The sequence below is a fragment of the Mixophyes fleayi genome, chromosome 2, assembly GCF_038048845.1.
Source record: "Mixophyes fleayi isolate aMixFle1 chromosome 2, aMixFle1.hap1, whole genome shotgun sequence".
Taxonomy (NCBI): domain Eukaryota; kingdom Metazoa; phylum Chordata; class Amphibia; order Anura; family Limnodynastidae; genus Mixophyes; species Mixophyes fleayi.
This window is the reverse complement of record NC_134403.1, coordinates 218541876-218568310: the sequence shown is the minus strand read 5'-3', so window position 1 is coordinate 218568310 and position 26435 is coordinate 218541876. Positions and strand designations below refer to the sequence as shown.

General features: G+C 40.1%; 2 protein-coding genes across 7 annotated transcripts in view; one reads left to right on the top strand and one right to left on the bottom strand.

Annotated features, from left to right (window-relative positions):
* KIAA0319L (KIAA0319 like) overlaps positions 1–1785 on the bottom strand; it is a 78876-nt gene extending 77091 nt beyond the window's left edge. The window contains exons 1-2 of the mRNA XM_075195481.1: positions 1679–1785; positions 795–955 (exon numbers count right to left, since the gene is read on the bottom strand). The gene's annotated coding sequence lies outside the window, so the exon portion shown is untranslated. The remainder of the gene's footprint in view (positions 1–794; positions 956–1678) is intronic.
* A 26-nt stretch (positions 1786–1811) lies between these two features.
* Positions 1812–14195, top strand: NCDN (neurochondrin). 6 transcript variants are annotated; one of them, XM_075195483.1, is made up of 7 exons: positions 1812–1948; positions 3371–3502; positions 4362–5360; positions 6439–6680; positions 11616–11840; positions 12932–13071; positions 13639–14195. In XM_075195483.1, the coding sequence occupies exons 2-7, from the start codon at positions 3383–3385 to the stop codon at positions 14073–14075; spliced, it is 2163 nt and encodes a 720-aa protein (XP_075051584.1). In that variant the 5' UTR covers positions 1812–1948; positions 3371–3382; the 3' UTR covers positions 14076–14195. The 6 variants fall into 6 exon arrangements, with proteins under 6 accessions (XP_075051584.1, XP_075051587.1, XP_075051586.1 ...); XM_075195486.1 differs by lacking the exon at positions 1812–1948 and adding an exon at positions 1957–2040; XM_075195485.1 differs by lacking the exon at positions 1812–1948 and adding an exon at positions 1959–2053.
* Positions 14196–26435: the final 12240 nt, after the last annotated feature.

Below are 26435 nucleotides of genomic sequence, written 5' to 3'. Positions count from 1 at the left end.
CTTAAATTCCAGATTTCATGAATAATTCATTTCCCTACTCTAACATTTAAAAAAGCAATGTCTGGAAAGATATTCCTAAGCAAACATACTTGTTCTCTTACTGGATGCGTGAATCATTTACCCCACCCGTCCCTCCCTTTGGTCCCTGTATACCCCCCCCCCCCCTCTCCTTTTTATACCCTTCAAACTTGAAAAGTTAAAATAACATCTTTGCAGTATTAGATAGATAAATATAAATTTATCTCCCAAGTGCGAGAGAATCTGTTGTATGTAAACACGTGTTATTTATTTCTGTTTAACCTCTCGAGATTCTGTAATGCATTTTCTATGGGAAAAGATGTTTCTAATAAAAAGTTAAAAAAAAAAAAAAAAAAAAAAAAGCGATGTCTGTCTTACATTAGAATGCTAAAGATAGATTTTGGTTAAAAAATAAACCAGTTAATTATGGAGCTTCTCTTATGTTTAGAGTCATATTATACATGTAAACACAATTATTTCTATTTCTAATGGCTGATTAAACTGGAATTGCATCTTGAATGTCATAAGTTATCAAAATACGCGTTCAACCTTTGACTAATACATATCATGATGAATAAAGAGATCAACTGAATACGAAGTATATGTTAACCTTACTTGCTGTATGACACAACTGAACATGTTTCACCACAAAGCCATGCATCTGTCACTTTTAATGTCACTTAAAAATAATGCCAGAGATGGTCTTCTCCATTATCAGACTATGGAGTGGAAGGTGAGTTCTTGTTCTCAGAGGTGGAATAGTGAAACACACTTACCTGAATCATGTCAGTTGATCTCAGATATATAGCTCCACTAGTGGCAGCTGCACTATAACAATCCCCTGGTGAGCAGGTAGTAGAATTGGGTGCTTCCAGTTTCTTTTCTACCTTCTTGAGCAATATTTTAATTCAGCGATCCCTTGAGAATATTCTCCCTGCTGTGAGAGAAGAGACAAAGATAATCAGCTCCGTGATTCGAGTGGGACAATCACAGGGTACAAACGTGTCGTGTAAAACCACATAAACCTCATCATAACATTACCACAAAGTGCATAATAAGAAAAGTGACCATTTCTTTCCAAAACAAAACTCATACGTTAGTTTATACACCTGCCTCACATTGTCACAAATACGTATGTGCAGAAATACTTAAATATCTCTCCCTCAGCCAGGGCACAGCCGCTTACGTCTCCGTATGGAAGAATACAAAGCATTACGAGGGGGGAAGGACATGAGGTATGGCCAGTAACAGAGCATAACCTGATGGGAAACTGCAATGGTCAGCAAGGTATAAAGCTTAAGAGTAATGGGTTTATAAATATATGTGCTGTGACCCTGCACACAACAGGTGCGATTTACACTAACACACACACACACACACACACACACACACACACACTTGCCTACCACATGACTGTCAATTATACATACATATATCAGAGTGCTTAAGCGAATAGGATCTATGTGGAAACCGCACTGCACTAAACGTAACCTTTTGCTAGACCCTATACCAGGAAAGTGCCTGAGGTGTACAATGTAAGAACAAGAGCAGGTTTATACACGAGCAGATGAGCTATAGAATTGCAGTTGTTGCTGCAAATACATCATACAAACATATGTGTAGCTGACATGACAAACGTGTGTGCACCTGACATACATACCTGCATAGTGCTACATACATGTCAGCAGTGACTGCAGAGCCTTGTGTTAGGTACCTGTCGCTGTCCCCTAGGCTAAGCCCGTAGCCCATCCCCCTGTCCCCAGACCTGCTCCCTCCCTCTCCCGGAAGTCCTGCTTTACCCGGATGCCAGGGCCACCCCTCTCCCTTCCCAGCATGGCGTCAGTTACCATGGCAGCCCCTGAAGTGTGAGTGGAGGTGGCTGATTGGCTGTGAGGCGGAAGATGACTTGGGACCAGAACCCGGAACACGTGTAAGTGAGGAAGTAGTACTGTGTAGCTGAGTCTCCGGGTGTCACTGCGGGAGAGCCCGGACTGTAGTGGCCGTAGCATCGGAAGCCTAAAAGTACCCGCTAGAGGTCTATGACGAATAGTCTATGTGCTGCTGCCGGTATATAGGGAGTTTCTTGATATGCCTCCTGTGCAGCTACAACGGTACATGTATGCTGTGCAGGATCGCCTTATATCCAGACTGTCTTTACAGGGCTCTCTATGAACAAACAACAAAAATATTTGTTGAAATTATCACATCACTAATTGAAATGCGAGATTCTCTCTATTTTTTCGCTCCCTTAAAAGCAATTGTAAAGCAATGTAGCCTACAATAGGGCTTATACCACAAAGGTAGAACCAGGGGAGGGGTCAACACTCGACTCAGCAGCCTGATAGGAGCATTTTAAAGGAAAATAAAATAATGGGGGTGACCCAGCCTAAGGTAGTCCACTACGGGATCGGCCGGGAGGTACAGCCCAGCCAGCCACTGGGTAGAGGATAGGACATACCATGACAATAACTGTCGTGTAAGACCCTGCTTAGTCTTATTGATGTTAGGTGTACGTCTTCAGGAATTAATATATATATATATATATATATATATATATATAATGTGTGCTTCCAAAAATTGTGATGAATGCAGTTATGTTTGTTCATGTGCCTTTGCATGCCCATGGTCTTTGGAACAGCCATATAAAGCATTCTCATGGTTTGGTGGATGAACCTGAATCTGTAGAAACACTATAAACGTTCCCCTACAATCTACTACTTTAATAAATTAAAATACTGCTATTTCTGAGGGGATGGGGCATTGGGGCAATACTCATTACATTTGGCACTTGCATGTATTTGATGATTTGTGTTTCTTAGACAGGAGTGCTTCTACACATGTGCTTTTTCACAGAAGTTAAAATGGCACGTGCAAGGTGCGTCCTATTTTAAGTATAGGGACAAGAGCCAATCTCTGGCTCCTCTTAGGTGGTGGATTTAAGTTCTTTTGTCTGGAGAAAAGGGATGTGTGCCATTCCACACAATTACCCTTGATCTAATTTAAATAATCTTGTACGACAAAATCAAAAAATGAAGTGCACACATACACTTAAGCTGCACTTTGCAATAGGCACTCTCAGTCCGCCCAACGCTTCCTACTGGCTGGTGCAAACTTCTGTCCTCCCCATCCTTCACCCATAAACCTCACCATCTTGACCTATAGATAAACCTGCTTCCACAGAAAATGGGTTTATAAGTACCTTCACTGACAAGCGTATGCATTGTAAACATACAGTATATGTTTAAGTTTTAATTTGTGGAGTTAAAAATCCTTTAGAACTTTTCTGTTCAAGAAATTGATAGTAATCATTGAGCTGTGTATAGTTCAAACTTTACAATCTCTCTTTCTCCAGGTACTTCATATAATGACCTCAAGAGCAGAGACATCCACAGGTGAGGGCACCCAGAATTCTGCCCTAGAGCGATGCTTGGAAGTTCTTAAAGCAGCAAAGAGTGATAGTGAGCAGTTTGCAGCTCTACTGCTGGTAAGACTTGATACAGAAATAGCATAGAAGCATAACTTTCATCATTTTCATGCTGCATAGTTGTGTTTACCTTTTATACGCTTAAAGCCCATACACTTAATGACATGTTCCCAGTACATAACCTGATGTACTTCTTATTTGCAGTTACAAAATGTGCTCTATCATATACTTGAACTGAATATGAAAAAATACAGCAGTGGATCCCAATCTTATTTTTATGTTGTGACATACCTGCTATCACACTATCCATGTGACTAATTTTAATATGATACACCAATGCTAAAATATTCTTATAAGCAAACTATAACCACAAATACCAATACATAAAATAACTCAACAGTTTTATTTCACAATGATTGAATTATATCATTTCAATTTTTTTTTTACAAACTTTCTCACTTAAGTTTTTGTGACACATCCACCCTGTTATATGGACACATAAATGTGTGTCAACATAACACATTAGTTGGAAACACTACCGTACACAACAAGTTGGATGTGTGTTTGACACCACAATCTTCCTGCGTCAGTTTGACATTAATTTCAACATTTTTGTACTGTGTGCTGTTGGAGAACATTGCTCCCTCCACACTCTAACTCAGTCTTTTGGTTCAATTTCTTCATACACTGTATTTGAACAATATCTGTAGCTGCTTCCTTTGTCGCTGTCTACTTAAGATTTACCTCAGTTTGACATTACAGTGCATAAAATAAATACTGCAAAATCCCTGTACTAGACCTGCCCATCACGCAGCAGCCTATCACAGATAGAATCACCTCACAGGACACAGCTGTCTCACAGGCTGACCACTATCCTTTCTCATGTAGCAAAATAATTGTTTTGAATGTCCCTTCTCAGGTCACAAAGTGTGCACGAGCTGGGGAACTGGATGATGGAACAAGGCGCAGGATTTTTGATGCTGTTGGTTTCTCTTTTCCAAACCGTCTTCTCTTTTCAAAGACTACACCTGATGGGTGTCCAGAACACTTGTTTCGAAGCCTGGGGTTGACTCTGTTAGCTTGTTTCTGCACTGAGCCCTCTCTGGCTACACATCCTCAGGTTCTCAATAAGATTCCTATTCTTAATGAAACTCTGCTTACGTCATGCCCCCCAGACAGCATAGACTTGACTTCCATGGTGGAAGATGCTTACCAGTGTATTGTGAGTATCATGACCTCCCCACAGGGAGTAAAGCACTTGGTGTCCGGTGGCACTGTATCTTCCCTATGCAAGGCTTATTTGAATCGCAATCAAGGCTGGGAAAATGCCCTCAAGATTCTCACTGCTCTGCTCACCTCTATGCCAGAAAAATGTTGGAAGAAAAGCAGCACAGAATGTCAACGCCTGTTGTTTAGACTCTGTGAAGAGTTTTACAATGAAGAGAACAACCGTAAATTCCACCTATTAGAAATCCTTCCTGGTTTCCTTCCTCCTTCACCAGTTTTGCTTGAGACCTCTTGGGGCACAGACTGCCTTAAACATCTATGCAGGGGTTTACTTAAAATACTGAGTAATAAGCTTAGCATTTCCCAGCGAGACCCCGCATTGAAGCTTGGAGCATGTCTTTCTCACATTTACGGCTCATCTTGGATCTTTGTTGAAAGCAAAGGAGAAAGGGCAAGGTTCTTGTGTTTACTGGTAAACCTGGCTTGTGTCGAGATCAGGATGGCACTGGAAGATCCTGAGCCACTTGATTCAAGACAGGCTGCTGCCACAGCATGTTATGCCCTAGTGGAGATGGGTATTCAGGAGTGTACAAAAGAGGAGGGACATCCAATGCTGAAAGAGAATCAGAAGTTGCAGCTCCTCCAAGTGATGCAGGAGGCCTGTGGAGCAGTTATGTACTACTTACAGCAGGTAACCAGTCTGCATTTTATTTTTAACTTATACATTATTTTTACAATTTGACTATAAATAGAAGGCACATTAAGCACAACATCACTGGACACCATAATGCAAACTCTCATAAACGTGGTAACTAAGGCAGTAAGCAGGACAAGTGTTACATGGAATTTAATTTTGGTACAATTTAATAAATGGAAAGACAACAATGTATATCATAAATTCCAAACAAATTATTTCATTTGCTCATTTTTCATTTTACGCTAGGTTTGTGGGCAAAACTGGACACATGAGCCTGGTGGTCTATTGTAATGGACGCTCTGTGCCTTTCATCTTATTTTTTTTTGCAAAAGACTACATTCCCTATATCACTTCTGTTGTCCGAGAGTGGTGGGGGGCATCTCCTACACACGTAATTCCAGGAGGCACAGAAGGAATCAGACATCCTATCATCATCAACATTAATTTATATAGCGCCAGCAAATTCCGTAGCTCTTTCCTAGGTTATTGGCATAGCCTACACATGCATAAATCGTGGCTGATGATCCTAGCAGTCTCTGGCTTTAATTATCAATGTAGTTTCACCTTATAATTCCCTTTCTTTATTTTATGTGTCCTTTAGAAAGTTAGCTTTATTTAAGGGAATTATTTTTAAAAGTAATGGAATTGTATTGCACTGTTCAGTGGTCATCTTACTGCTCTGGGTGTTGTACACTAGATAATTCACGTGGTGATCGGCTGATCTATTATTTGTGGTTGTGGTCATGCAGTGTTCTCTGCAAAGATTGCACACAGTATGCATCTATCCACCTGCTCAATATTCATGTCGCTGGAAACATGAATTAAAATTTTGCCAAAATTGAATGCAGCACTGTATGTGCTAACAACATTTTATGAATTTCTGGTATTAGATTCATAAAGGAAATGTTGAAGCCATTGAACCTTCATGGAAAGTATGGTGTGTCTGGTGGTTGTGTTGCTTGGCACAAGACCTAGCTGGCAGGGCAATATGTGGGCTTCTCTTTCTACTTAAGTGTACAAATCTATACTCTGCCTAATTTGTGAATTTTGACCTGACTTCCTGATATTTCAGATGGGTTCGGAGAAACTGGAGGATCCCTTTGTCCTGGCGTCGGTCAGGCTGCTTGGAGTCTGGCTAGCAGAGGAGACTTCCTGTCTCAAGCAGGAGGTCATTCAGCTGCTGCCTTTCCTGGTGCATTACATGCAGACTTGGCATCAGCGAGGAGTTTCCTGCAGGAGCCAACCCAAGGAAGTGTCCCAAATGGCAATACTGAGCAGCAGTTGGGGTGCAGTATGGCCTGGAGATGCAGTAAGGTATAGAGATGGTGCTATGTGCAAGCTACAAAATATCTGTACTTAAATATGACATTGTCCATGTTTTCCTATTATAGATAAATGTATCGGGCATGTTCCTCACTAGGTGATTATAATATAATGTCAATACGTATTTAAACCAGGATTTTGTAGGAGTTATATTCATGCTGGTGTTGAAAATAAGTAACTTTGACTATCGCTGTGCATAATTGGTCAGTATCAGCAAGTGTACTGATCAGAATATCCATGTCAGACTGCATCTTATGCTGCCCCACACGGGCCAATTCTACTTCTCAGCCCTAGTGCCATTTTCAGTTCTACTACACATGTGATTGGGCAGTTGACCAGATCTAGCTATTCTGTGTTTTTGTCAAATCACAATGCCGACCTGTTAGTACTGTTGGCAGATGACCAGATTCACGAACCTGTATTTGATGATATAATTATTCTTCTTGGTATATCCAATATGTTTGATTGAGATTAATGCATCCTCCAAGTCTTTTGTCACAGTAATATCAAAGCCCATATGTGAAACATTGCAAAATTTATTTATAGGGCCAAGTCTTTTAAAACTTGCACTGAACCAATAACAAAGGCTACCAGATTCTACTCAATAAACCCAACACATACATTCAGATTCTAGCCATGCTTCTTATTTAAGACAGACACTCTGTAAGGGGCATAGCACAGTGTGCACTTTTTAACATAAAAATAACAATTTAAAATGAATATATTAAATTAGTGCAGTGCACAAATTCCATTGCCAAAATTTCAAGATAGAAGACTATTACAGTAAAAAAACAATTTCTAGTGCTCTGTGCTAGGAAGAAATATATATCTTAGCTACATGCACTGCTAAAAAGCGATGCATGTACAATATTGTGAAAAAAATACTTTTTATAGGTGTATTCCTTGGGTAGGAATATGAATCCTTTAATTAATGTGTCTGTAGAGCATCCCCCTTTGACATCCGTAAGTTGCACAGAGATATATCCCTTTGCTATGCACAGTGATTCCTTCTTCGCCAGCCATGCATTTCAAATAGATTGCAAGTTATATTTTCCATGGAAATTATCCCACTGCTAGACATGTATTATACAAAGATAAACCCTTTTGCCAGTCATATATTGCAGAGATAAATCCATTTGCTAGCAACTATTGCACAGACCTGACAGATACCAACTGCTTAGAGATAAATCCCATTTCCAGTGACGATGCAAAGTCCCCCAAGGCCGTGTTTTAGGACAATAGTTAAGAATCCCTTATAGAGTGTTAACATTGTTGAACATTCTGCTAAAACAGTGGTTATAAGCTTTCTTTTCCTATGTCTTATAAGACGTTTGTCAACGCAAAAATGTTCTAATTTTCTTTTTGAGAAACTGTATAACCACAATTATGTATTGTTCTTTGTCCAATCATTATGCTTTTAATAATTTTATTTTGTTAACCATGTTTATATAAAATATGATTTTTGAATTGTAAAGAGAACCTTTTATACTGCTGAGGGAGTGACGATGATGTTCTCTCTGTATGATGAGTTGACATACTAATATGTGTTTCTGACCAGTTGAAAAACAGCCAATACTTAGAATGCAGTATGGGACAAATTATTGAAGTAATGTAAAATGCTTTCCTATGATGGTCATCAGTAGCATTAAGCATAGCAGCCCATGCTGCTATGGTTCCTTGAATCATAGAAAGGCCCATGTTTTCTTTACCAGTTAAGTCGATTAGCATCCATATGTCAGCTTTGTGTGTACAGAACTGGACTAAGGGGGCCCTCCAGGCCAGGTGCTCCCATCAGTACCAGCTCAAGGCACACTGTGGGTGCCAGCGTGACTGCCCGATGTAGAGGCACGCCTTTGAGTGGAATTGAGATTATTTATATCAGAGTGCAGTGCTGCACAAATAAATGAACCCACCCCCTCCAAGCCAGTTGGTATACCTAACAATATAATTATAGAAGTGGCATTTTTCTTAAGTGGTTTAGGTGTTCAATTGCCTTCCCCTTCACTAATAGGTTATGGTGTGAAGATGGTGATTTTTTTTTACTTACAGTGCAATAAACTCTACATTACTGACACTGGCAAGTTGGTTTTAAAGCTGCATTACAACCTAGGGCTGCTATACGCAGCTATTTTGTTCTGGGGCGGCACCAGTTCTGTAATACACAGTACCGTCTCAAGGCACGATCAGACTTTGTGGCTGCACTGGGGCGCCAGCAGGACTACCTGCATTCCTCTGTACAGTTGGTTGCACGCTGCCTATTGCCATGTAAAGGCAATGCACAGCCACTTGTTTTATATAATGGTGGCAAGCTCTAACCTCACCTCTACTCTTCCTCAAGGTGGTGTGCGTATGTATAGAACCAGGCTCTTAGCATTAGCCCATAGGGGCCCCTCACCATAGCCAAAAGCAGGTCTGAGTGTGAATAACTCCTTCAGATATTATGCAGTGCAAACTCATATTACCTTAGTCTCTCATCCGCAATGTGTTACACGTGAAGTTCCAGAATGACAGCATGCAAAAATAGAATTTCGGTTCCACAAGTATAATTATGGCCTGAACAGTAAATTGATAAAAACCCCAAGAGCAAGGCATCAATTATGCAAGCAAAATACTTATTCTTCTCTGGGCCCCTCTATTGTCTTATTTGTTTAATTTTGAGTACTGCATACCCTTGTGGGCTTTAAAATTAGTTGGTTTTTTTTACTGATGATACATGGATCAATAGGGTTACTGTGTAACAAGTTGACATCAAGGTATATGTGTGGGAAAATGGGTTTCCACAATATGCCTGAGCAGACTCATTCTCTGGGAATCTGTATCTTTTCAGAACCTAAAAAAAAAAGACTATGGGCCTGATTCATTAAGGAAAGTTAAGCAAAAGTAAGCAAGTAAGGCAAATCCATGTTGCATTGGAGGGGGAGATAAATTTAAAATGTAATGGCATATTTATATTTGGGGAAGGACATTTCCTAGATCAACTTTAAATTTCAGTATACAAATAAGCTATCAAGTATTTGTGTGCTACATGAAACAAGACAGTATTTCCCTTATGTGCAAAATAATAAACTCATTTGCACCCCTTGTATTGCAACCTGGTTTTGTCCAGAAAACTTGAGTAAGAAAACTTACTCAAATTTTTGCTTAAGTTTTCTTAATGAATCAGGCCCTACATGTAGAAAACATGTTATTAAAATATAACTTATAAGTTATATATTTTTTTTATATATCAAAACCAAACAATGCAATAGACTCAGGTCCTCAGAAAAACTAGTACTGCAGTGTGGATATAAAAATATTTATTAAAAACATATAATAATAAAATGCACTCATTAAACATATATGGACAGACCACCTTCTATATAGGAATATCAATAATAAATCTATAGGTGCACCTACAGAAGATTATATAATTTGAATACGGTTACAGATGCTCCCTCTCGAGGTGTAATGACCAATATCTATTAATGAAATTGACTTCTTGTGGCAATGCTCACGTAGATATAACTTTATAATATGCGTATAGCAATTCGCATAGATGTATGGTAGTCAAAACTAATACGATCCAGAGGTAGCTAAACAGACTTCAGATTATTCCATTATCATAATATAGCATCCTTTGATTCCTCATACTCCAAGGCTGAAACTCCCATCTAAGTGTAGTAGTAGTTCAACATGCAAATATAAACACTGTTCTACAGCAATAGAGACAGTGTAGCAGATATTCTAGTATGGAAATGGAGGCAGTCCACGGGTAATAATATGATATATTCTTACCAGAATCCTGAAGTAATTAGGATGTATCATCCAGTCTATGATTTAGCCGTCAGTATAAACAAGTTAGAAGCATGCTGCTATATTTACCCGGAATGAGTATTTCAATCTGTACTTGCTCCTCCGTGTACAAGTGCTGAATAATGCTGCTCCGGCAGAAGCAACTCTCCAGTAGCAGCATTATTCAGCACTTGTACACGGAGGAGCAAGTACAGATTGAAATACTCATTCCGGGTAAATATAGCAGCATGCTTCTAACTTGTTTATACTGACGGCTAAATCATAGACTGGATGATACATCCTAATTACTTCAGGATTCTGGTAAGAATATATCATATTATTACCCGTGGACTGCCTCCATTTCCATACTAGAATATCTGCTACACTGTCTCTATTGCTGTAGAACACTGTTTATATTTGTATGTTGAACTACTACTACACTTAGATGGGAGTTTCAGCCTTGGAGTATGAGGAATCAAAGGATGCTATATTATGATCATGGAATAATCTGAAGTCTGTTTAGCTACCTCTGGATCGTATTAGTTTTGACTACCATACATCTATGCGAATTGCTATACGCATATTATAAAGTTATATCTACGTGAGCACTGCCACAAGAAGTCAATTTCATTAATAGACATTGGTCATTACACCTCGAGAGGGAGCATCTGTAACCGTATTCAAATTATATAATCTTCTGTAGGTGCACCTATAGATTTATTATTGATATTCCTATATAGAAGGTGGTCTGTCTATATATGTTTAATGAGTGCATTTTATTATTATATGTTTTTAATAAATATTTTTATATCCACACTGCAGTACTAGTTTTTCTGAGGACCGGAGTCTATTGCATTGTTTGGTTTTGATATATATTTGTGTACGGGGACGCAGACCCTGGGCAATAGTTCTCTGGTCCACTTCATAGTCATACGCCAAAAAACACCTTGTTGATTTGTGATATTTTTTTTATAACCTGTTTTCTTTTTGCTTTGTCATCTTACGGTGCCTGATGACTTTTTTTCTGTCTTTTTTTTTTATTTTTATGATTCTATTTGGCAATCTCCCCAGAAGATTCACGGCGGTTTAGCTGTGATTTTCTCAGTTATGAGTTATTTGGCCTACCAGCATCCACAGTTTGTTCTCACTCCCCAGGTTTTTGCTTCCTGCTCTGTGCCATTTGAGTGCTGAAGAAGCTCCACGCAGAATACTAATCTCTGAAGGAGTTCCTGCTCTCCTCTGTGAGTACTATCAGCAGCAATGGGAGGTGTTCTCAACCGAAGAGTTACCCAATGAAACAAGACATGTGGCAGAACTGAGTCTGCAGAGTTGCTGCGGGGTCTTCCTCAACCTGGTGGTGACTGAGCCAACTCTTGTTGGGTAAGTTTGGGGTGTTCTATCCTTTTGAGTATAGAAAAAAATTCCTTGAAAGGAAGCTGATCACTGGTTTCCAGGCATTATTCAACTAGTTACAGGAGTATTTGCCTGGAAATTCGGTCAGCCATCCAGTTCAGGGCTTGATGCCACAGTCACATACACAGGACTCTGGCAGCAAGTATATATTTTTACTGAAATGCGCTGATAGGACACAGACCAGCTTGGGAGACGACTTTCTTGTTCAGCACAGTAGGCAGGAACCGGAAGGTGAGGACAAGAGAGCAGAAAACGCCTGCTTCTCACACCACTGACTCTCTTGAATAGTCATGCTTGTGCTGTCGCCCAGCATGAGGGTGTTTGGATAACTGGCAGAAGTCAGTGGAGCATAAGGGGTGTTCTCTTTAATAGTGTACATCCCTAAATAATAGGGCATGTACTGGCTTATAATGTCATTTATAGGTTTCAATTCCCTTTGTCTTGCCTCCTCAGAGCTTTAACTTCGCCAGCCAGGGCATTATTGGTCAGTAATGGCCTGTATTTCTGGGATTATTACTGAATGATGGATGATACTAGCAACTTTTTATTTGTTTAGAAATGTGCAATCTGCTTCAACCTAACTTGTTGTTTCACGTATTGCTAGACTTGTCCATTAGATATCAAGATCCTGGAATTATAAACTGTAGCATGTACACCAAAGGAAACACCAATACGAAACACAGACTTTGACAGCTGAAAATAACATTAGGTCCTTATTATTGTTTATTTTTTTCCTATATTTTCTAAATCTTAACATTTGAAAAAAAATTTTTTGTTTAATGCATTCTTTTGAAGTATTTTGCTGTGATTCCCCACCATAACTTGATATTAGGATCTTTGAGCATATATATAAATTGCTCCTTTTGAAATGAGAGAGTGGCAGGATTACTTTACAATACCACCTTCTTCCATGACTGAAATAACACAACTGATCTGTAATGTATGTTTGTACATGTGATTTTTACATGTGTACACATAGAATATTTCTTTCTATTGCTGCTGAACAGAAGTGTGACTAATTTATTTTATTTTTTTTCTGTTTTCCTTCCCTCTGATAGTCAGGAAAGCTGTTTTGTGACCCTGATGAAGCTTCTCATGCAGTCTCTTCCTGTTCAGTTACCAAAAGGTCATTTGATCTTGATAGCAAACATTTCCACTCTGGGGCTTATGATGAGCAGATTACTGGCTTCCACTGCAGGTAACATGTAACACCCCTCTCTTCCAGTACATTTTCTCCAAAATAGATACCAACAGTGATTGTTGTATCAGATTGATTCATTATTTAGCATTGCTGCTAGTATTGGTCACATTGAATACTTGTAGATTATTATACTTGTGAGCTTTGCACATTTTAATGGGTACATCAAACATATTATTGCTCTTTTGGCAGTAATATATGTGACTGTGATTATGTATCTTTACTACCCCCTTCCCCCTCCTTTTTTCCAAAATCTTTAACTTGCAATACTTAGCATCATTTAACATCTTGACGGACGCAAATTAACAGGACCTGGCTTTTTATAACTATTACTTTATTTGGGACCCAAAAGAAAGGAAGTTGTGCATTTTGTGGCCTAATCAAACTTCAGATTATGTGGGTGTACTAGGCTTTCATTGCAAGATTATGGGAAACTACTTAACACAAAAGTGTTTACCTTGCCTTAGGCAGGAACAACCTGGCTTGCATAATATTTCCAAAAGAAACTTGTATTTTATAAAGTGGATACAAAATCATGCTGTTAAATAAAACCTTATATCGTTTCAGCTTTACAGGAAAGTGTCTCCCAAGATTTCTTTTTGGCTGTTATTCAGTTCTTGAGCCGTTCCCATATTGTCTCTAATGACCCCGATACAGGAAAACACCATATTGCACTCTGTGAGGGTTATGCGGATGTGTGGGCAGACATCTCTGAGTTGTGGTTCCTGGGTGTACAAGCATTCTCTGCCTGCCTTCCTCTGTTGCCCTGGTTGTCCCCTCTGGTGCTGAGCTCTGGCTGGTTACAAGATATATTGTGTCTCCTGGGTCGAGTTTCACCACATTCTGTTGAATTGGAACTGGTCACTGTGTTGCAGGCCCTACTCACAGAGCTGGCTCAGAGTAGTGTCTCCTGCAAAGTGCTCATCCAGCAGCAAGGAGGAATAGAGAAGGCTAATTTATATGGCATGGCTACTCTGGAGCAGTGCTTGTCTGAGATACTGTGAGCTATAACTACTTGGCATAGCAACATATGTTGTAGCTAGCTCTTGGTCACGAGAAGCAAAAATATATACTGGGAATGCACTTATATGGAATAAAGAATTTGTTTTTAAAATGCAGAATAAGAGTCAGTCTCTTCCTTTTGGCTGATTATAGGCTAGAGCCTTGGATCTATGTGACGAGCAATTCTTGTCTTACAGGTCAAGTATAACTTTATGAAAATAGAAAAAAAAAAAAAATTGTTATAAATTTCTTCAAGTATATGCATGATAAAATAAGCTGAACTGTCCCTGATCGTCTTCAATTTTCCTGTGTCACTACTGGTCAACGTATTTTCTTTAAAGAGGAATATTCACTTCAATAACATTATATAAAATATAAGGGTTTATGCAAGTAACAAATATAATAGATCCAACCCGAATAGGAAATAATCGAAATCACTTTGCAGTATCGACAAATATCGCAATCGGTCCATAGACTTACATCATATAACTACATCAGCATGATCAAAAATATCTCAATAAATTGTTACAGTCTACAATGGTTTGCATGACAGTAAAGAGTTGGTAAGAGATCAATAAATGTATTGCATGATAATGAGAAAAAGGTTTTAATTAAAAAAAATTATTGAAAACTTTAATTGCCACTGGTTGTGATATGATTCAATGGCTCCATTGAAACATGATTCTTTGTAATAGATAAAAATAGCACCAAAAATTAATTTGTGTTTGAGTGACAAAAAATATGGAAAAATGAGAATCCATTACCCTCTCTTCCCTCTGTACTTATTGTTAAGATGTTAAATACATTTAATTGTTTATGGCTTTGCGAAATGTGGCAATGATATTTGTTTGTCGGGAGCAAGCCACACTCCCATCAGCAGCTTGGAGGTTAGGCAGCAAGTCTGCACACACGGTGCTGCAGCAAGTAGTGAATTGAAACATTATTTTTTTTACTTCCATGCTGCATAGGGAGCAGGCTACATACGCACCATCATGTAGCCCTCTTAGATTTTTTTTCTTCAGTAGCAATGTGTCTCTCTCTGTGACAGACTCTCCACAGCTATCAAAAATTAAAATGCAAAAAGCTGACCGGTTGACCACTAGGAGTGGTCTCTCCTCCAGGCAGTTCTTCAACAGAGGAACTACGGTTTAAAAGGAAAAATAAGAAGAAACCTGTCAGACAGGTTTACCTTCTACCGCAGACACTGAGGTAGAAGTTCAAGACAACATACCCACTTTGTCTTCTCAATGCTCACTGGGCTCATAGTGACAAATTGCAAAGTTTCTAATAAAGTGCTTTAAAAAAAACTTGTTCTAGGGATGTTTGTTCAAGTGCATGTACCGTATTCCCTGGTATTGCCGATAGCTGGCAGCGTTTTCATGGCCACAGCAGGTATCCCAGTCCAGACCATTGTTGGCATTCTTATTGTGCCTGAATATGGCAGCGTGAAGGGGACACGCAGTAGGTTTAAGAAGTCAAATCACCAGGGGGTATATTTACTAAACTGCGGGTTTGAAAAAGTGGAGATGTTGCCTATAGCAACCAATCAGATCCTAGCTGTCATTTTCTAGAATGTACTAAATAAATGGTAACTTTATTCTGATTGATTGCTATAGGCAACATCTCCACTTTTTCAAATCCAATGTCAGTCAGAACGGTTTCCCCCTGAGGAGGAAGCCTGTCGGGCTCTTCCAATGAAGACTTGGGAGTCCGAGGAGGTGACAAGATTCTTAGCCTCATCCAAGCTATGCAAACTTAGTGAGATTAAAATGGCTATGGTGGCCTTAGCAGGTAAGACACCACCAGCAAAATTATATAGTACACATTGGGCTCTGAATCACAGCTCTAAAGTGCAGGCGTTTGCAAACTTCGCCTTCCCTGCTACAATGGAGTCACACAGGGTTTCCAAATGTTTACATGGCCTTGACCTCCATCTACACTGGCAAAATGTATACTGACCCCACTGACAATGAGGAAAGTCCAATATTGCGGATGCGCCATTAATGTTTGTGCTTGACAGGGCTGAGTGGGAAGGCAAATCTGTTTGTTCTTGAGTGTATGGTTGCATCTCAATTTTACCTTAAAGTCATTAGCCGAGATTCCCTCATAGCCCAGACATATATCACGAACACCTGCCAGGCTCTGTGACTATCCAGGGCAGGTTTTGCAGATCTGGTCCTACAAGTAGATGCCATACTATGTGCCATTGATAGGATAATGGATAAATGTTTTAATACAAGTTAACCCGTGCATGATACTCATGCATTCTAGTCAAATCAAGCTACTTAAGGTGTTAAAAAGGTTCTTGTCATGCATTTGGGCCGTAGCCCAGGCCTCAACCACCAACCACTCCCCACTGTCACCCCCGGCAACCACCAACCACTCCCAACTGTCACACCCGGCAACCACCAACCACTCCCAACTGTCACCCCCGGCAACCACCAACCACTCCCAACTGTCACTTCTCCTTCAAGAAATATATATATATTTTTTTTAAATCTTTATAAACACTTTTAACAATTAACAAATTAAATTAACAAATTAAAAACATCTTAGTATACCAAATTTCAGCCCTTTCTGAATTTTTTTTTTTCCACACACACTAAGAATTTAGTAGGTCAGTGTATAACTCTGCCCAGCAGGTGGCGCTGCAGCTTGGTTTTATTTTTTAGACAGACAGACAGACAAACACACGCCACTAGACATTTATATTATAGATGCTTCATATCTCGGGCACAATAATTAAATCTGGAATACTCATGGCTTCGGCCTCCCATGCACTCAGAATCTGGATGGATAATCTGTAAACGGACATTCAAGAAGAATAATTAGCCGACATAAGGTGGTTTTCTTTTTGATGACAAGCTGGATATCATGATTCAGAGAGGCAAAAGCGGTAAATTACATAAGTTTCCACTAGAGTATAGATGACAATTTTCTGCTCCTCCTTCAAGATATTTTAAAGTGGCACTAAACTGTTGTCATCACAAACAGTATGCTAGACAGTATTTGGCATACTTCCACACGGCCCTTTTGTTCTTTTGGAGGAAAGTAAAAAGACCCAAGAAATTCAGAATGACTCATGGTGGCTGGATTGTGAGGTATGTGGATGCCTGGACTATCAATAAGCAAAATCGCTTGGTTCGAGAAATTATAAACAAAGGGTACGCAACAGAGTTTTAAGTGGTACCCAAAAACAGTTTTTGTGAAATCACAGAGGTTGTCATCTCCTATGTAAGTGATGGCATTACGCAGCAGTATGCAGATGCTCATGTAGCACAGGTAATTTGTTCAATAACTAATGCTCAGGCAGACACTGGCTCCTACTCCATACATTCTGGTAGAAAAGCAGTCTGTAGGCTTTTGAACTGCTCTCAATTTGAGAAAACTCAATCAATTTCTGCATGCAAGACATCTCTGTATGGATTTTGAAAACCATATTCTTAATGCAATAGAAGGAGATTTCCATATATCAATAGATATACTGGATCCCAATTGCACATTCTAATTGCACTGCAATCCAATTTCCAGTTTACTGGTCTGCTATTTAGCCTCTTGAACCTTTATCAAGGCAGTAGTGTTTTTTATGGCTGCTTTCAGGCAGCGGGGAATTGCAGTGGCCATATCTGAATGATAGTTTTGTAATATGGAATTCAGAACAGAGCACCCAAAATAAGACTCTTAATAAGTAATTTTTTTTCTACAGGGCCAGGGTTGGATCATAAATTCAGTCACCTTACTGTCAGGCGCCGTACCCACACATTTGCCCGGTGCCAGGGTCGGGCGCCTTCCTCTGCCGCGTCCCTTTTCCTAGCAAATGGATGTATCTCTTCTTCCTGATCACGGCCGGCGGGTGTATGCGCAGTAGGTGCACGTCCCCTTTGCTAGGCATCGGGGCACTTGTTGTTCGGCGGTCAGGCGTTCTGCCGCCCTATTCACTGCCACCAATGAGATCACTTTTGTCTATTTAAATGAGGCTCTGGTGCCTGTGTATCAAGGTCCCATTATGCTCCATTGTTCCTCTTTGCTCCCAATCATACTGACTGACTCCTCGTTTCCAGACTTGATTTTTCCTGACCTCCCTTATGGATCTCCCTTTTGGCATTGATCAATTTCCTGGTTTGACATCCGGCTTTCTGTTTGACCCTATTGTACCATTCTACTCGCATGGCATAACCTCGGAACGATTACCTAATCTAGACCTGGTCAGAACAATCTTGAGAATGAAAGAATTAAGAAATCTGGATCTTTGCACTTCCCAAAATTCCATGGCAAAGCAAGCTCCATCAAATGATACTTTTGCAAGGTGTGTGGTGGCAACCTCCTGTGCACACAGGGCTCACACTTAAGTAAATGATGTATGCAAAGCAGCAGGGTGGTCATCACTTCATACCTTCATATCTTCTTCAGACATTACCTTCTGGATGTTGTAACTTCAGTTGACACTTCGTTTGGAAAATCAAGTTGATCAATAAAATAGTGTGTGGACAGATCAGTGTTTGCTTGATTTTTTTTTCTTTTGGACCAACCCTATTTTATTGCTTGGGTACATCTCATAGATTAGAGCTGCCATGGGGTCTTAAGAGGAAATATGCAAATTATATGCACAATAATTTAATTTCCCTGAAATACTCTGTGATAGCCCCAATATTTACTCCCATGTTATCTGTTTACGTGTTTTTCAGAAATAGCTTGGAATTTTACTCAAAGATGCACATAATTTTACGTTCATTTAGCGTGCCTTAATGTATCAGGCCCAGTTATTCAGAAAGAGATCTCCCACAGTGCATCTCACTGGAATGTCTGTAGTAGTGTTAACAATCTCGCTTGGTAGTTTAATTGATAGAGTATTCAATTATAATACAACTCTCCTAACACACCTGCCGTGATTCCTCACCCAAATTACTTCCTTAGAGGTGTAGCATACACACAAGGGGTCGCTAATTTGGCGTCAAGGAAGATAAGTAATTGCCAATCATTTCCCTGCATAATTCTGATCATAAGAATATTATCAATAAAAAAATCTTCGTTGTTGAAACTTGATGATGACCTCAGTTGTTTTTTTTTGCGGAGAGAGTATCAGTAGTTTGTAAACTATTTGACAATCTTAGAAATAAACTTACCCCTACCTTTTTTCAAGAATAGATGTGCATCCGATCAATTATTCACTTGAAACCTTCATGGATAGCAGCCAAGCAGAGAGTTGTATGACTTGTGGTTTAATCATATGTTACACTTGAGAAATAACCCATAGTTTTATTAATTGCAATCGTATTGCATATGTGATTTATTTAATTGAATGTTAATGTGGAACATAGTATGTTAGGTGGACGATTAAGACCCTGAATACTAGATTCCTAGAACATCAGCGGAATGTTCTTAAAAAATGAAAACTGTTTATCTCAACACATTTCTATCAGTCATGGGGAATATATAAAAAGTTATAATTAGAGTTATTAAACACATTAAAGTGACTTCAAGAGGTGGTGACAGGTTTAGGTTTCTCTGTAGAAGAGAGGCCTATTGGGTCTTTATGTTAAGATCCCCACAAAGGTTAAATTATTTTTTTCGAACTTAACATTTAGTAGTTTTGAGATACACTTATCATTTTTATTAGCGGATAGATAAATATAAGGTGGTTATGTTTTAAATTAGATTAAATAGTGTTACTGTTATTTTCTTGTTCATTTTTGGGGATTTTTTGATATTTTATTAGTTTATTACTACTCTTGGTTTCTTCATAAGTAGTACTGTTTTGACATCGTCATCTATGATCATCGTTCTCATATTGTAAGTTTATATAAGCATTGAAATGTATTAGCAGTTCTGATACTGTTAGCACTGAATTTCAATAGCTGTTCTGACAGGTTCATTAATGGTTACTCTCCGTTCCCAGTCTATATCTAAATGCCTTTGCTAATCTAGTGCCTGTGCTTATGTTTGTTAAAGTATCTAAATCCCAAAGCTGTTTTGATACTGTTAAACATCATCTAATAAGGTTTCTGTTTTTATGTTTATATAAATGATGGAATTCTAATTCCAAAAGAAATAGGGGAGAGCGCAGGTTTTAAAGTGCTAGTGAGGTGTTGAATGTTAATGGGTCAAGAGTGACTATTTTAATCTATGGACAAATTAGTTAATTTGGTAAGGCCAAAGGAGTAGTATAAAGAAATTAATTTTGAAGTAAAGAATGGATGTGAGTCACCAGTGGGGAGATGTTAATGATAATTAACATCCCCATTGGTGACCCACATTCATTCTCTGCTTCATAATACTAATGTGTATTTAACAGGATGGAAAGTGGGAGCCAAGTAGAGGAATGGTATAGGAACTGATGTGATGAGCAGGGCTGCCAAGAGGAATTTTGGGCCCCGGTACAGCAATTTTATGGGGCCCCTATATGTGATTAGCATGTAAAGTCATGCGCTGGCGCCATTGGGGGTGTGGCTGTGCATTATTGGGAGCGTGTCTAGCAAGTGAAAAGCACTAGTGACTAGACCATCTTCCTACAGAAAAATGCATTACTCACACATGCCCAGCAGTTTTGCACACATATGTCCCCTCTACCCAAATACTTTAATCATACGTGCCCCCACTCTGCCCACTTGCTTTAATCACACATGCACCTCTCTGCCCACATGCTTTAATCACACTTGCCCCCACCCCTCTGCCCACTTGCTTTAATCACACATGCCCTCCAGCTCTAGTCACACATGCTCCCTCTCTGCCCAGCAGCTCTAGTCACACATGCTCCCTCTCTGCCCAGCAGCTCTAGTCACACATGCCCACTCTCTGCCCAGCAGCTATAGTCACACATGCCCCTCTCTGCCCAGCACCTATAGTCACACATGTCCCACAGAATAGGATCAAGGGGGGAGGACAAGAGTAGAGAGCAGACTTCGTCACCTGTGGTCGGGCGGAAGCAGCACAAAAGATGGTGGCTGGAAGAAAAGGGGGGCAGGAGGTATGAGGGAAGTGGGAGAAGGAGATTTCGTTTCTAATGGATTCGATTTTGGAAGTGAAGGTGACAAAGTCAGTGGCAGTGATGGAGTGAGGAAGGGGTGGAGAGGGAGGGGAAAGTAAGAAGTCGAAAGTGGAGGTTGACAAAGCAGAAGAAACAGAGATGGCAGGACAGGCGGCGTCAAGGACAGAAAAGAGGGAGTGGTTGTGAAAGGATGTCGCTAGGTGGGGACAGGTCATGGTGGTTAAGGATGAGAGGAGAGTTTCAAGGGAGGAGGAAAAGATGGTAGTGTCGAGGGTGTCAAGGTTTCTCAAAGTGAGTGTGTGTTGAGGGGGGGGGGAGTGGGTGATGAGGAGAGGAGAGCAAAGGTAGGAGAAGACAAGGTCATGGGAGTGGCCGAGACAATGCGTAGGGGAGGATGTCCCGTGTGACGGGCCAAAAGATGAGGCGAGAGCAAGAAGTTTGATGGAACCTGGGTCAGAGAGGTTATCCAAGGAGATGTTAAAGTCATGGGGAAGCCAGGCAGCCCGCAAAGTTAACAAGAAATTGGGATCAGGAGGGTGGTAAATTACAGCAACACGAAGATGGATAGGGTACAAGACACTAATAGATTAGCAAAAATAGCCAAATTCAGGAAAGATCTTTCTTGTAATGTGAATTGGTTATATGAAATAATATTTTCATCAGGTTTTACCATAAAAGTCTCTTTCTGAGAATGTAATTACCTGTGATTAATTGAGACTTCTTGTTGTTCAAATTCAGCCTCAAGAGGTTTTATTAGCTCAGTGTCCTAATAAGAACATGTCTTGAGCTTGAGGCTTCATTATCTCTTACAGCAATCTCTTTGGGTTGGGTTGTAGAGTAGGTGAGAGAAACCGCACAAAGCATGTGGATGTAATAGATAAATTCAATTTAATGAGCAACAACATAAATAGAACACTCACATTACTTAGGCAAAAATTACTTTTTATGAAAGGAAAAAAAGATGCCAGAGGGCACTCCCAAATGTTTAATATGTCTAATATAATGATACTAGTAGTACCAAGAATAATACTTGTTCATTGTATTATCTTTTATTCTACTAGTCTTATCTCATTACACATATTAAATTATGTGATATTGTGCTTCTTTTTTTCCCTTTTCATGTGTGTGGGGGTTTTTTGCCTTCATTTTCATAGCAGCTGCTGTGGCAGTTTAATATCTATTGTAAAGCTTTGCTGATACATTGCATGTTGAGTAGTGTACATATATGTAAGTGGTATATCTTCACATAATCATTGTATTTCCAAATCACAACTTACAATACTAGAAAATACTTGTTTGTTTCTCGTTTTGCCACTAGGCAAAAATTCACACATAGCAGTGACCTGAGATCCAATAGCTGCAGAACAGGAAGATCCTGTATGAATATGAGTCGCAACGTCTTTTTGCTATGTCCCAGCAAAGTTGATATCGTGGGAAGAGATCCTGGAGTATACGGATTGCAATCTCAGAGTCTAGATTTATCTTAAAGATATGTGCTCAAAGCATGTTCCTCTAATTAATTGGAGCTGAATGCCTATGTATGTAGTGCATTTAACTAACTGGAGTCTTGAATAATTGTGTACGTTTAAACTACTTTTTGGCCTAGTGCTTCATGGCATCTCCACATCACAATGACAAATATTTTTTTTTATGTTCTACCTCTTTGCTAAATGTAAACTGACTGGATAGTGTGATATAGCCCTAAAAGGTCTCATTAGAGCTTGTTTTGACTACACTGATGTAGATACTGATATTTCATCAATGAGAGGTTTATTTATTATCAATTGAAGAGAAGAAAATTTAGCTATGCGGATTGAGGAGTTTATCTGCCAACCCAGCTGTGTAGCTATCTCCCACGCTTCATCAGGTTAGCCTCTACTGTCAAAGGCTTCAAGTATGCACTTAAGACTCATTTCTATTCAAGCCTATTAAACTTCCACCTAACTCCCTTGTCCCGGCTTTCACCTCCACTCCCCCAGTCGATGCTACCCTCTTTGTGTCTCCTCCATCACTTTAGGACGTAAGCTTCTCCATCTAATATTCCATCACACTGTATACCTATTGGCCTGCTTCTCTAGCCCTGTTTTCTTAAGCTTAGGCAGGGTTGCAGAGAGGGAGGGGGCGGGGGTGGGGGAAACAAATTACTGGTGCCTGGGGGCAGGGCTCCCATCAGAAATCGTGGGGCCCAGTACAAACAAAACAGGTATGGGCCCCTCCAGCACAACAACCTCCCCAACACCCCCCCTTCCCGAAGCCAAATACCCCCCCCCCCCCCCCCAGCGCTAACCGACTGCACCCTCCCAACCACTGTCCCAGCTTATGTATTTGGAGGCAGATGTAAATGTGGCCGAACTACGCTGAACTGCATTATCATCAATTACTGATGCAAATCTACATTAATTACTAAGAGGAGCATATTTGAACTTTGTGTGCTCTGAATCGCTATTGGAAGTGGGATTTATTTTGGACTGTGGGACTGAATCACAGATATAAACTTATTGTTATATTGGATTTGCCATATAAACCTGTGAAATTGAATTACTTGAACTAAATCTCAATTATAGATTTGTGATTGTGCATCAAGTAGCGTGGAGAGGAATATTATTTAATCTAAAATTTAACATAGTTTTAGGCAACCGGATATGTATTTATATCCACCAATATCATTTCCTTGCTTTCTTTATTGTTCCCTTATGGGCCTTTCCCCTTAAAGTACAATTTATGAATTTTGTTCAATATTGTATTTATTAAAAACTATACCTCCATCTCAAATGATATCAACCCTTCAAGACATGCTAAGCATTAGCCTAGGTTATTGCTAAATCCTAATAAGTGGGAAAAGCAGAGTCAGCTTTTATCACACTATGACAAGGAGCCTTGTTAGCAGGTATAGATCACACAATATATATATATATATATATATATCTCCTATTAGTGATAATGGGTTTATATGGATGTAAAATGAAGTGGAATATAAAATGCAAAGAGATTTATTTTGCTTGCATTATGGATATAAGCTTGGATCTCAGGAGTGGTCACACCCCCTGGCCTGATTGACAAAAGAGGTAGGGTCGGGGGGTATGGTCAATTTGCGTGTATATATACAGACGTCGACCCACACACCCTGTAAATTGGAGCAAACTACCACAGCATAGTTGTTAATAAGCAGAGGTGCAGTGGCTTGAGTAAAATAGCAGATAAATGGATGCAAACTTAGACAACAATGTAATACACACAGTTCAGTTGGAGATTGGAGTAGGAGCATACAATGTAAATCACAGTAACAGGCAAGTAACTCTAATAACATAATTACTACTATTATCATGCAGTTCCTAACTGGTATAGGTGGCTGATCACAGTAATGTACCTTACTCTAATTGTGTTAATTCAGTATACAGTATGAATCACTTATAAACTACTCTCACACCTGACCCTCTGGATAACTACACTTCTGATTAATAATGACACATGTATCAGGCAGTTGTGTGTATGATTTTTCAGTGGTGTACATACAGGAACCCAGAAATACCTCACTAACAGATGGAAGTGGTGTCTTAGTCTGTCCTGGGTTTGCATATGAACAATAAATCGCTCTTTGTGTGCTCAGCCCTTAATCCAGTTCTCTCTCTGTGTAACTCCTAGCTGTCTTTATCCCTCCATTAAGTACCTCTATCTGTTTTAAAATAAAAAATACTTACCTATATGTTGATTCCTGCAGGCTGCAGCCTCTCTGTTGCTTCTCCCTATATCATCGGCAGGAACTTCAGTGTGAGGTCAGCTGATAGGAAGAGGGGGGCGGATCACATGATCGCAGGGGTGGAACGATCATTCCCCTGCGATTGTATTTGAAAGCTGCCTGGCTGTGACAGCCAGGATCAATGCAGCAGTGGGGACGCCGGTATTAGAGGAGAGGTGAGCCCGGGCCCCATACGCTGGTACCCCCTGTACCCCCCTGATGGCGGCCCTGCCTGGGGGGCCTGGGCCCGGCAGCCTAGTATTTTTTATTTATAATAAATAAATCTACCAGCAGGTGGTGCTAGAGCACACTCGCGATTTGGAATTGTGGGTAATGTTAAGAGGGAGGGAGGGAGTGAGCTGACGGCAGCTCTCAGTCCCCAGACAGTATGCGACATCACACACTGTCCCAGCAGCAAGGAGGAGGAGTTCCGGCTCAACTTAGGTAAGTGGGCTGGGGTTGTGGTGGGTGTTATGATGTGTCTGCTGGGGGGGCTTATTATTATGTGTCTGGGGGGTTAGGATATGTCCAGGGGGGGCTGTAATGTGGTGGTGGCATAATATTTTTGTGGGGGTGGCGTGTTAAGTGTTAGGTATTATTATAATGTATGTCTTTTATATATTGCATGCTAAAAATTAAGAGGCACTCAAAAACCCTTAAACATATATATATGTTTATGTGTTTAAGGGTTTTTGAGCGCCTCTTAATTTTTATATAATACATACATTATAATAAAACATAATTATATATATATATATATATATATATATATATATATATATATATATATATATAGGAAAGTCCACGGGACACCTCACAGTGGAGATTCCAACTGTAATTGCCAGCAATGTGCACAGTGCAATGTCCGCGTGCCACATCGCCAGCAATTGAATCTCCCCCATATTGTTACTTTATGAATAAATTAGGTTGGAGTTATGTCATTTTCTCTCATTATTGAATTTATGTTTAAGGGTTTTTGAGCACCTCTTAATTTTTGTTGTGCAGAGCCCCTAGAGGCAGCCATTTCTCATATACACTTACAATTGTATTTCATTATCTGACCTTTCCAAACATATAGGCAGGGCCGGACTGGCCATCTGCCACTTCTGGCAAATGCCAGAAGGGCCAATGGCAGTGTGGGCCGGGCTGGTCCTGCTCCCTGCGATACCCCGATTAAATTTCAAAAAATCTTTTTTTGTGTGTAGCCGTCATGACGTGTGACGTCATGACGGCTCTGTACGCCGGCCGGCTCCCGCTTAGGACTAGCTGCAGTGGAGGCTGCTCTCAGTGCTGAGGTAAGTGTAGAGAATATGTGTGCAGGGAGGGGGGGGGAGACAAACGGAATATGTGTGCAAGGAGGGGGGGGAGACAAACGGAATATGTGTGCAGGGAGGGGGGGAGACAAACGGAATATGTGTGCAGGGAGGGGGGGAGAGACAAACGGAATATGTGTGCAGGGAGGGGGGGGAGACAAACAGAATATGTGTGCAGGGAGGGGGGGAGACAAACGGAATATGTGTGCAGGGAGGGGGGGAGACAAACGGAATATGTGTGCAGGGAAGAGGGGGAGACAAACAGAATATGTGTGCAGGGAGGGGGGAGAGACAAATGGAATATGTGTGCAGGGACGGGGGGAGAGAC

Coding starts and splice junctions, on each gene's coding strand:
- NCDN (XM_075195483.1), top strand. CDS start 3,383: ATGACCTCAAGAGCAGAGACATCCACAGGTGAGGGCACCCAGAATTCT. Junction 3,503..4,361: donor AGTTTGCAGCTCTACTGCTG/GTAAGACTTGAT, acceptor GTCCCTTCTCAG/GTCACAAAGTGTGCACGAGC. Junction 5,361..6,438: donor TTATGTACTACTTACAGCAG/GTAACCAGTCTG, acceptor CTGATATTTCAG/ATGGGTTCGGAGAAACTGGA.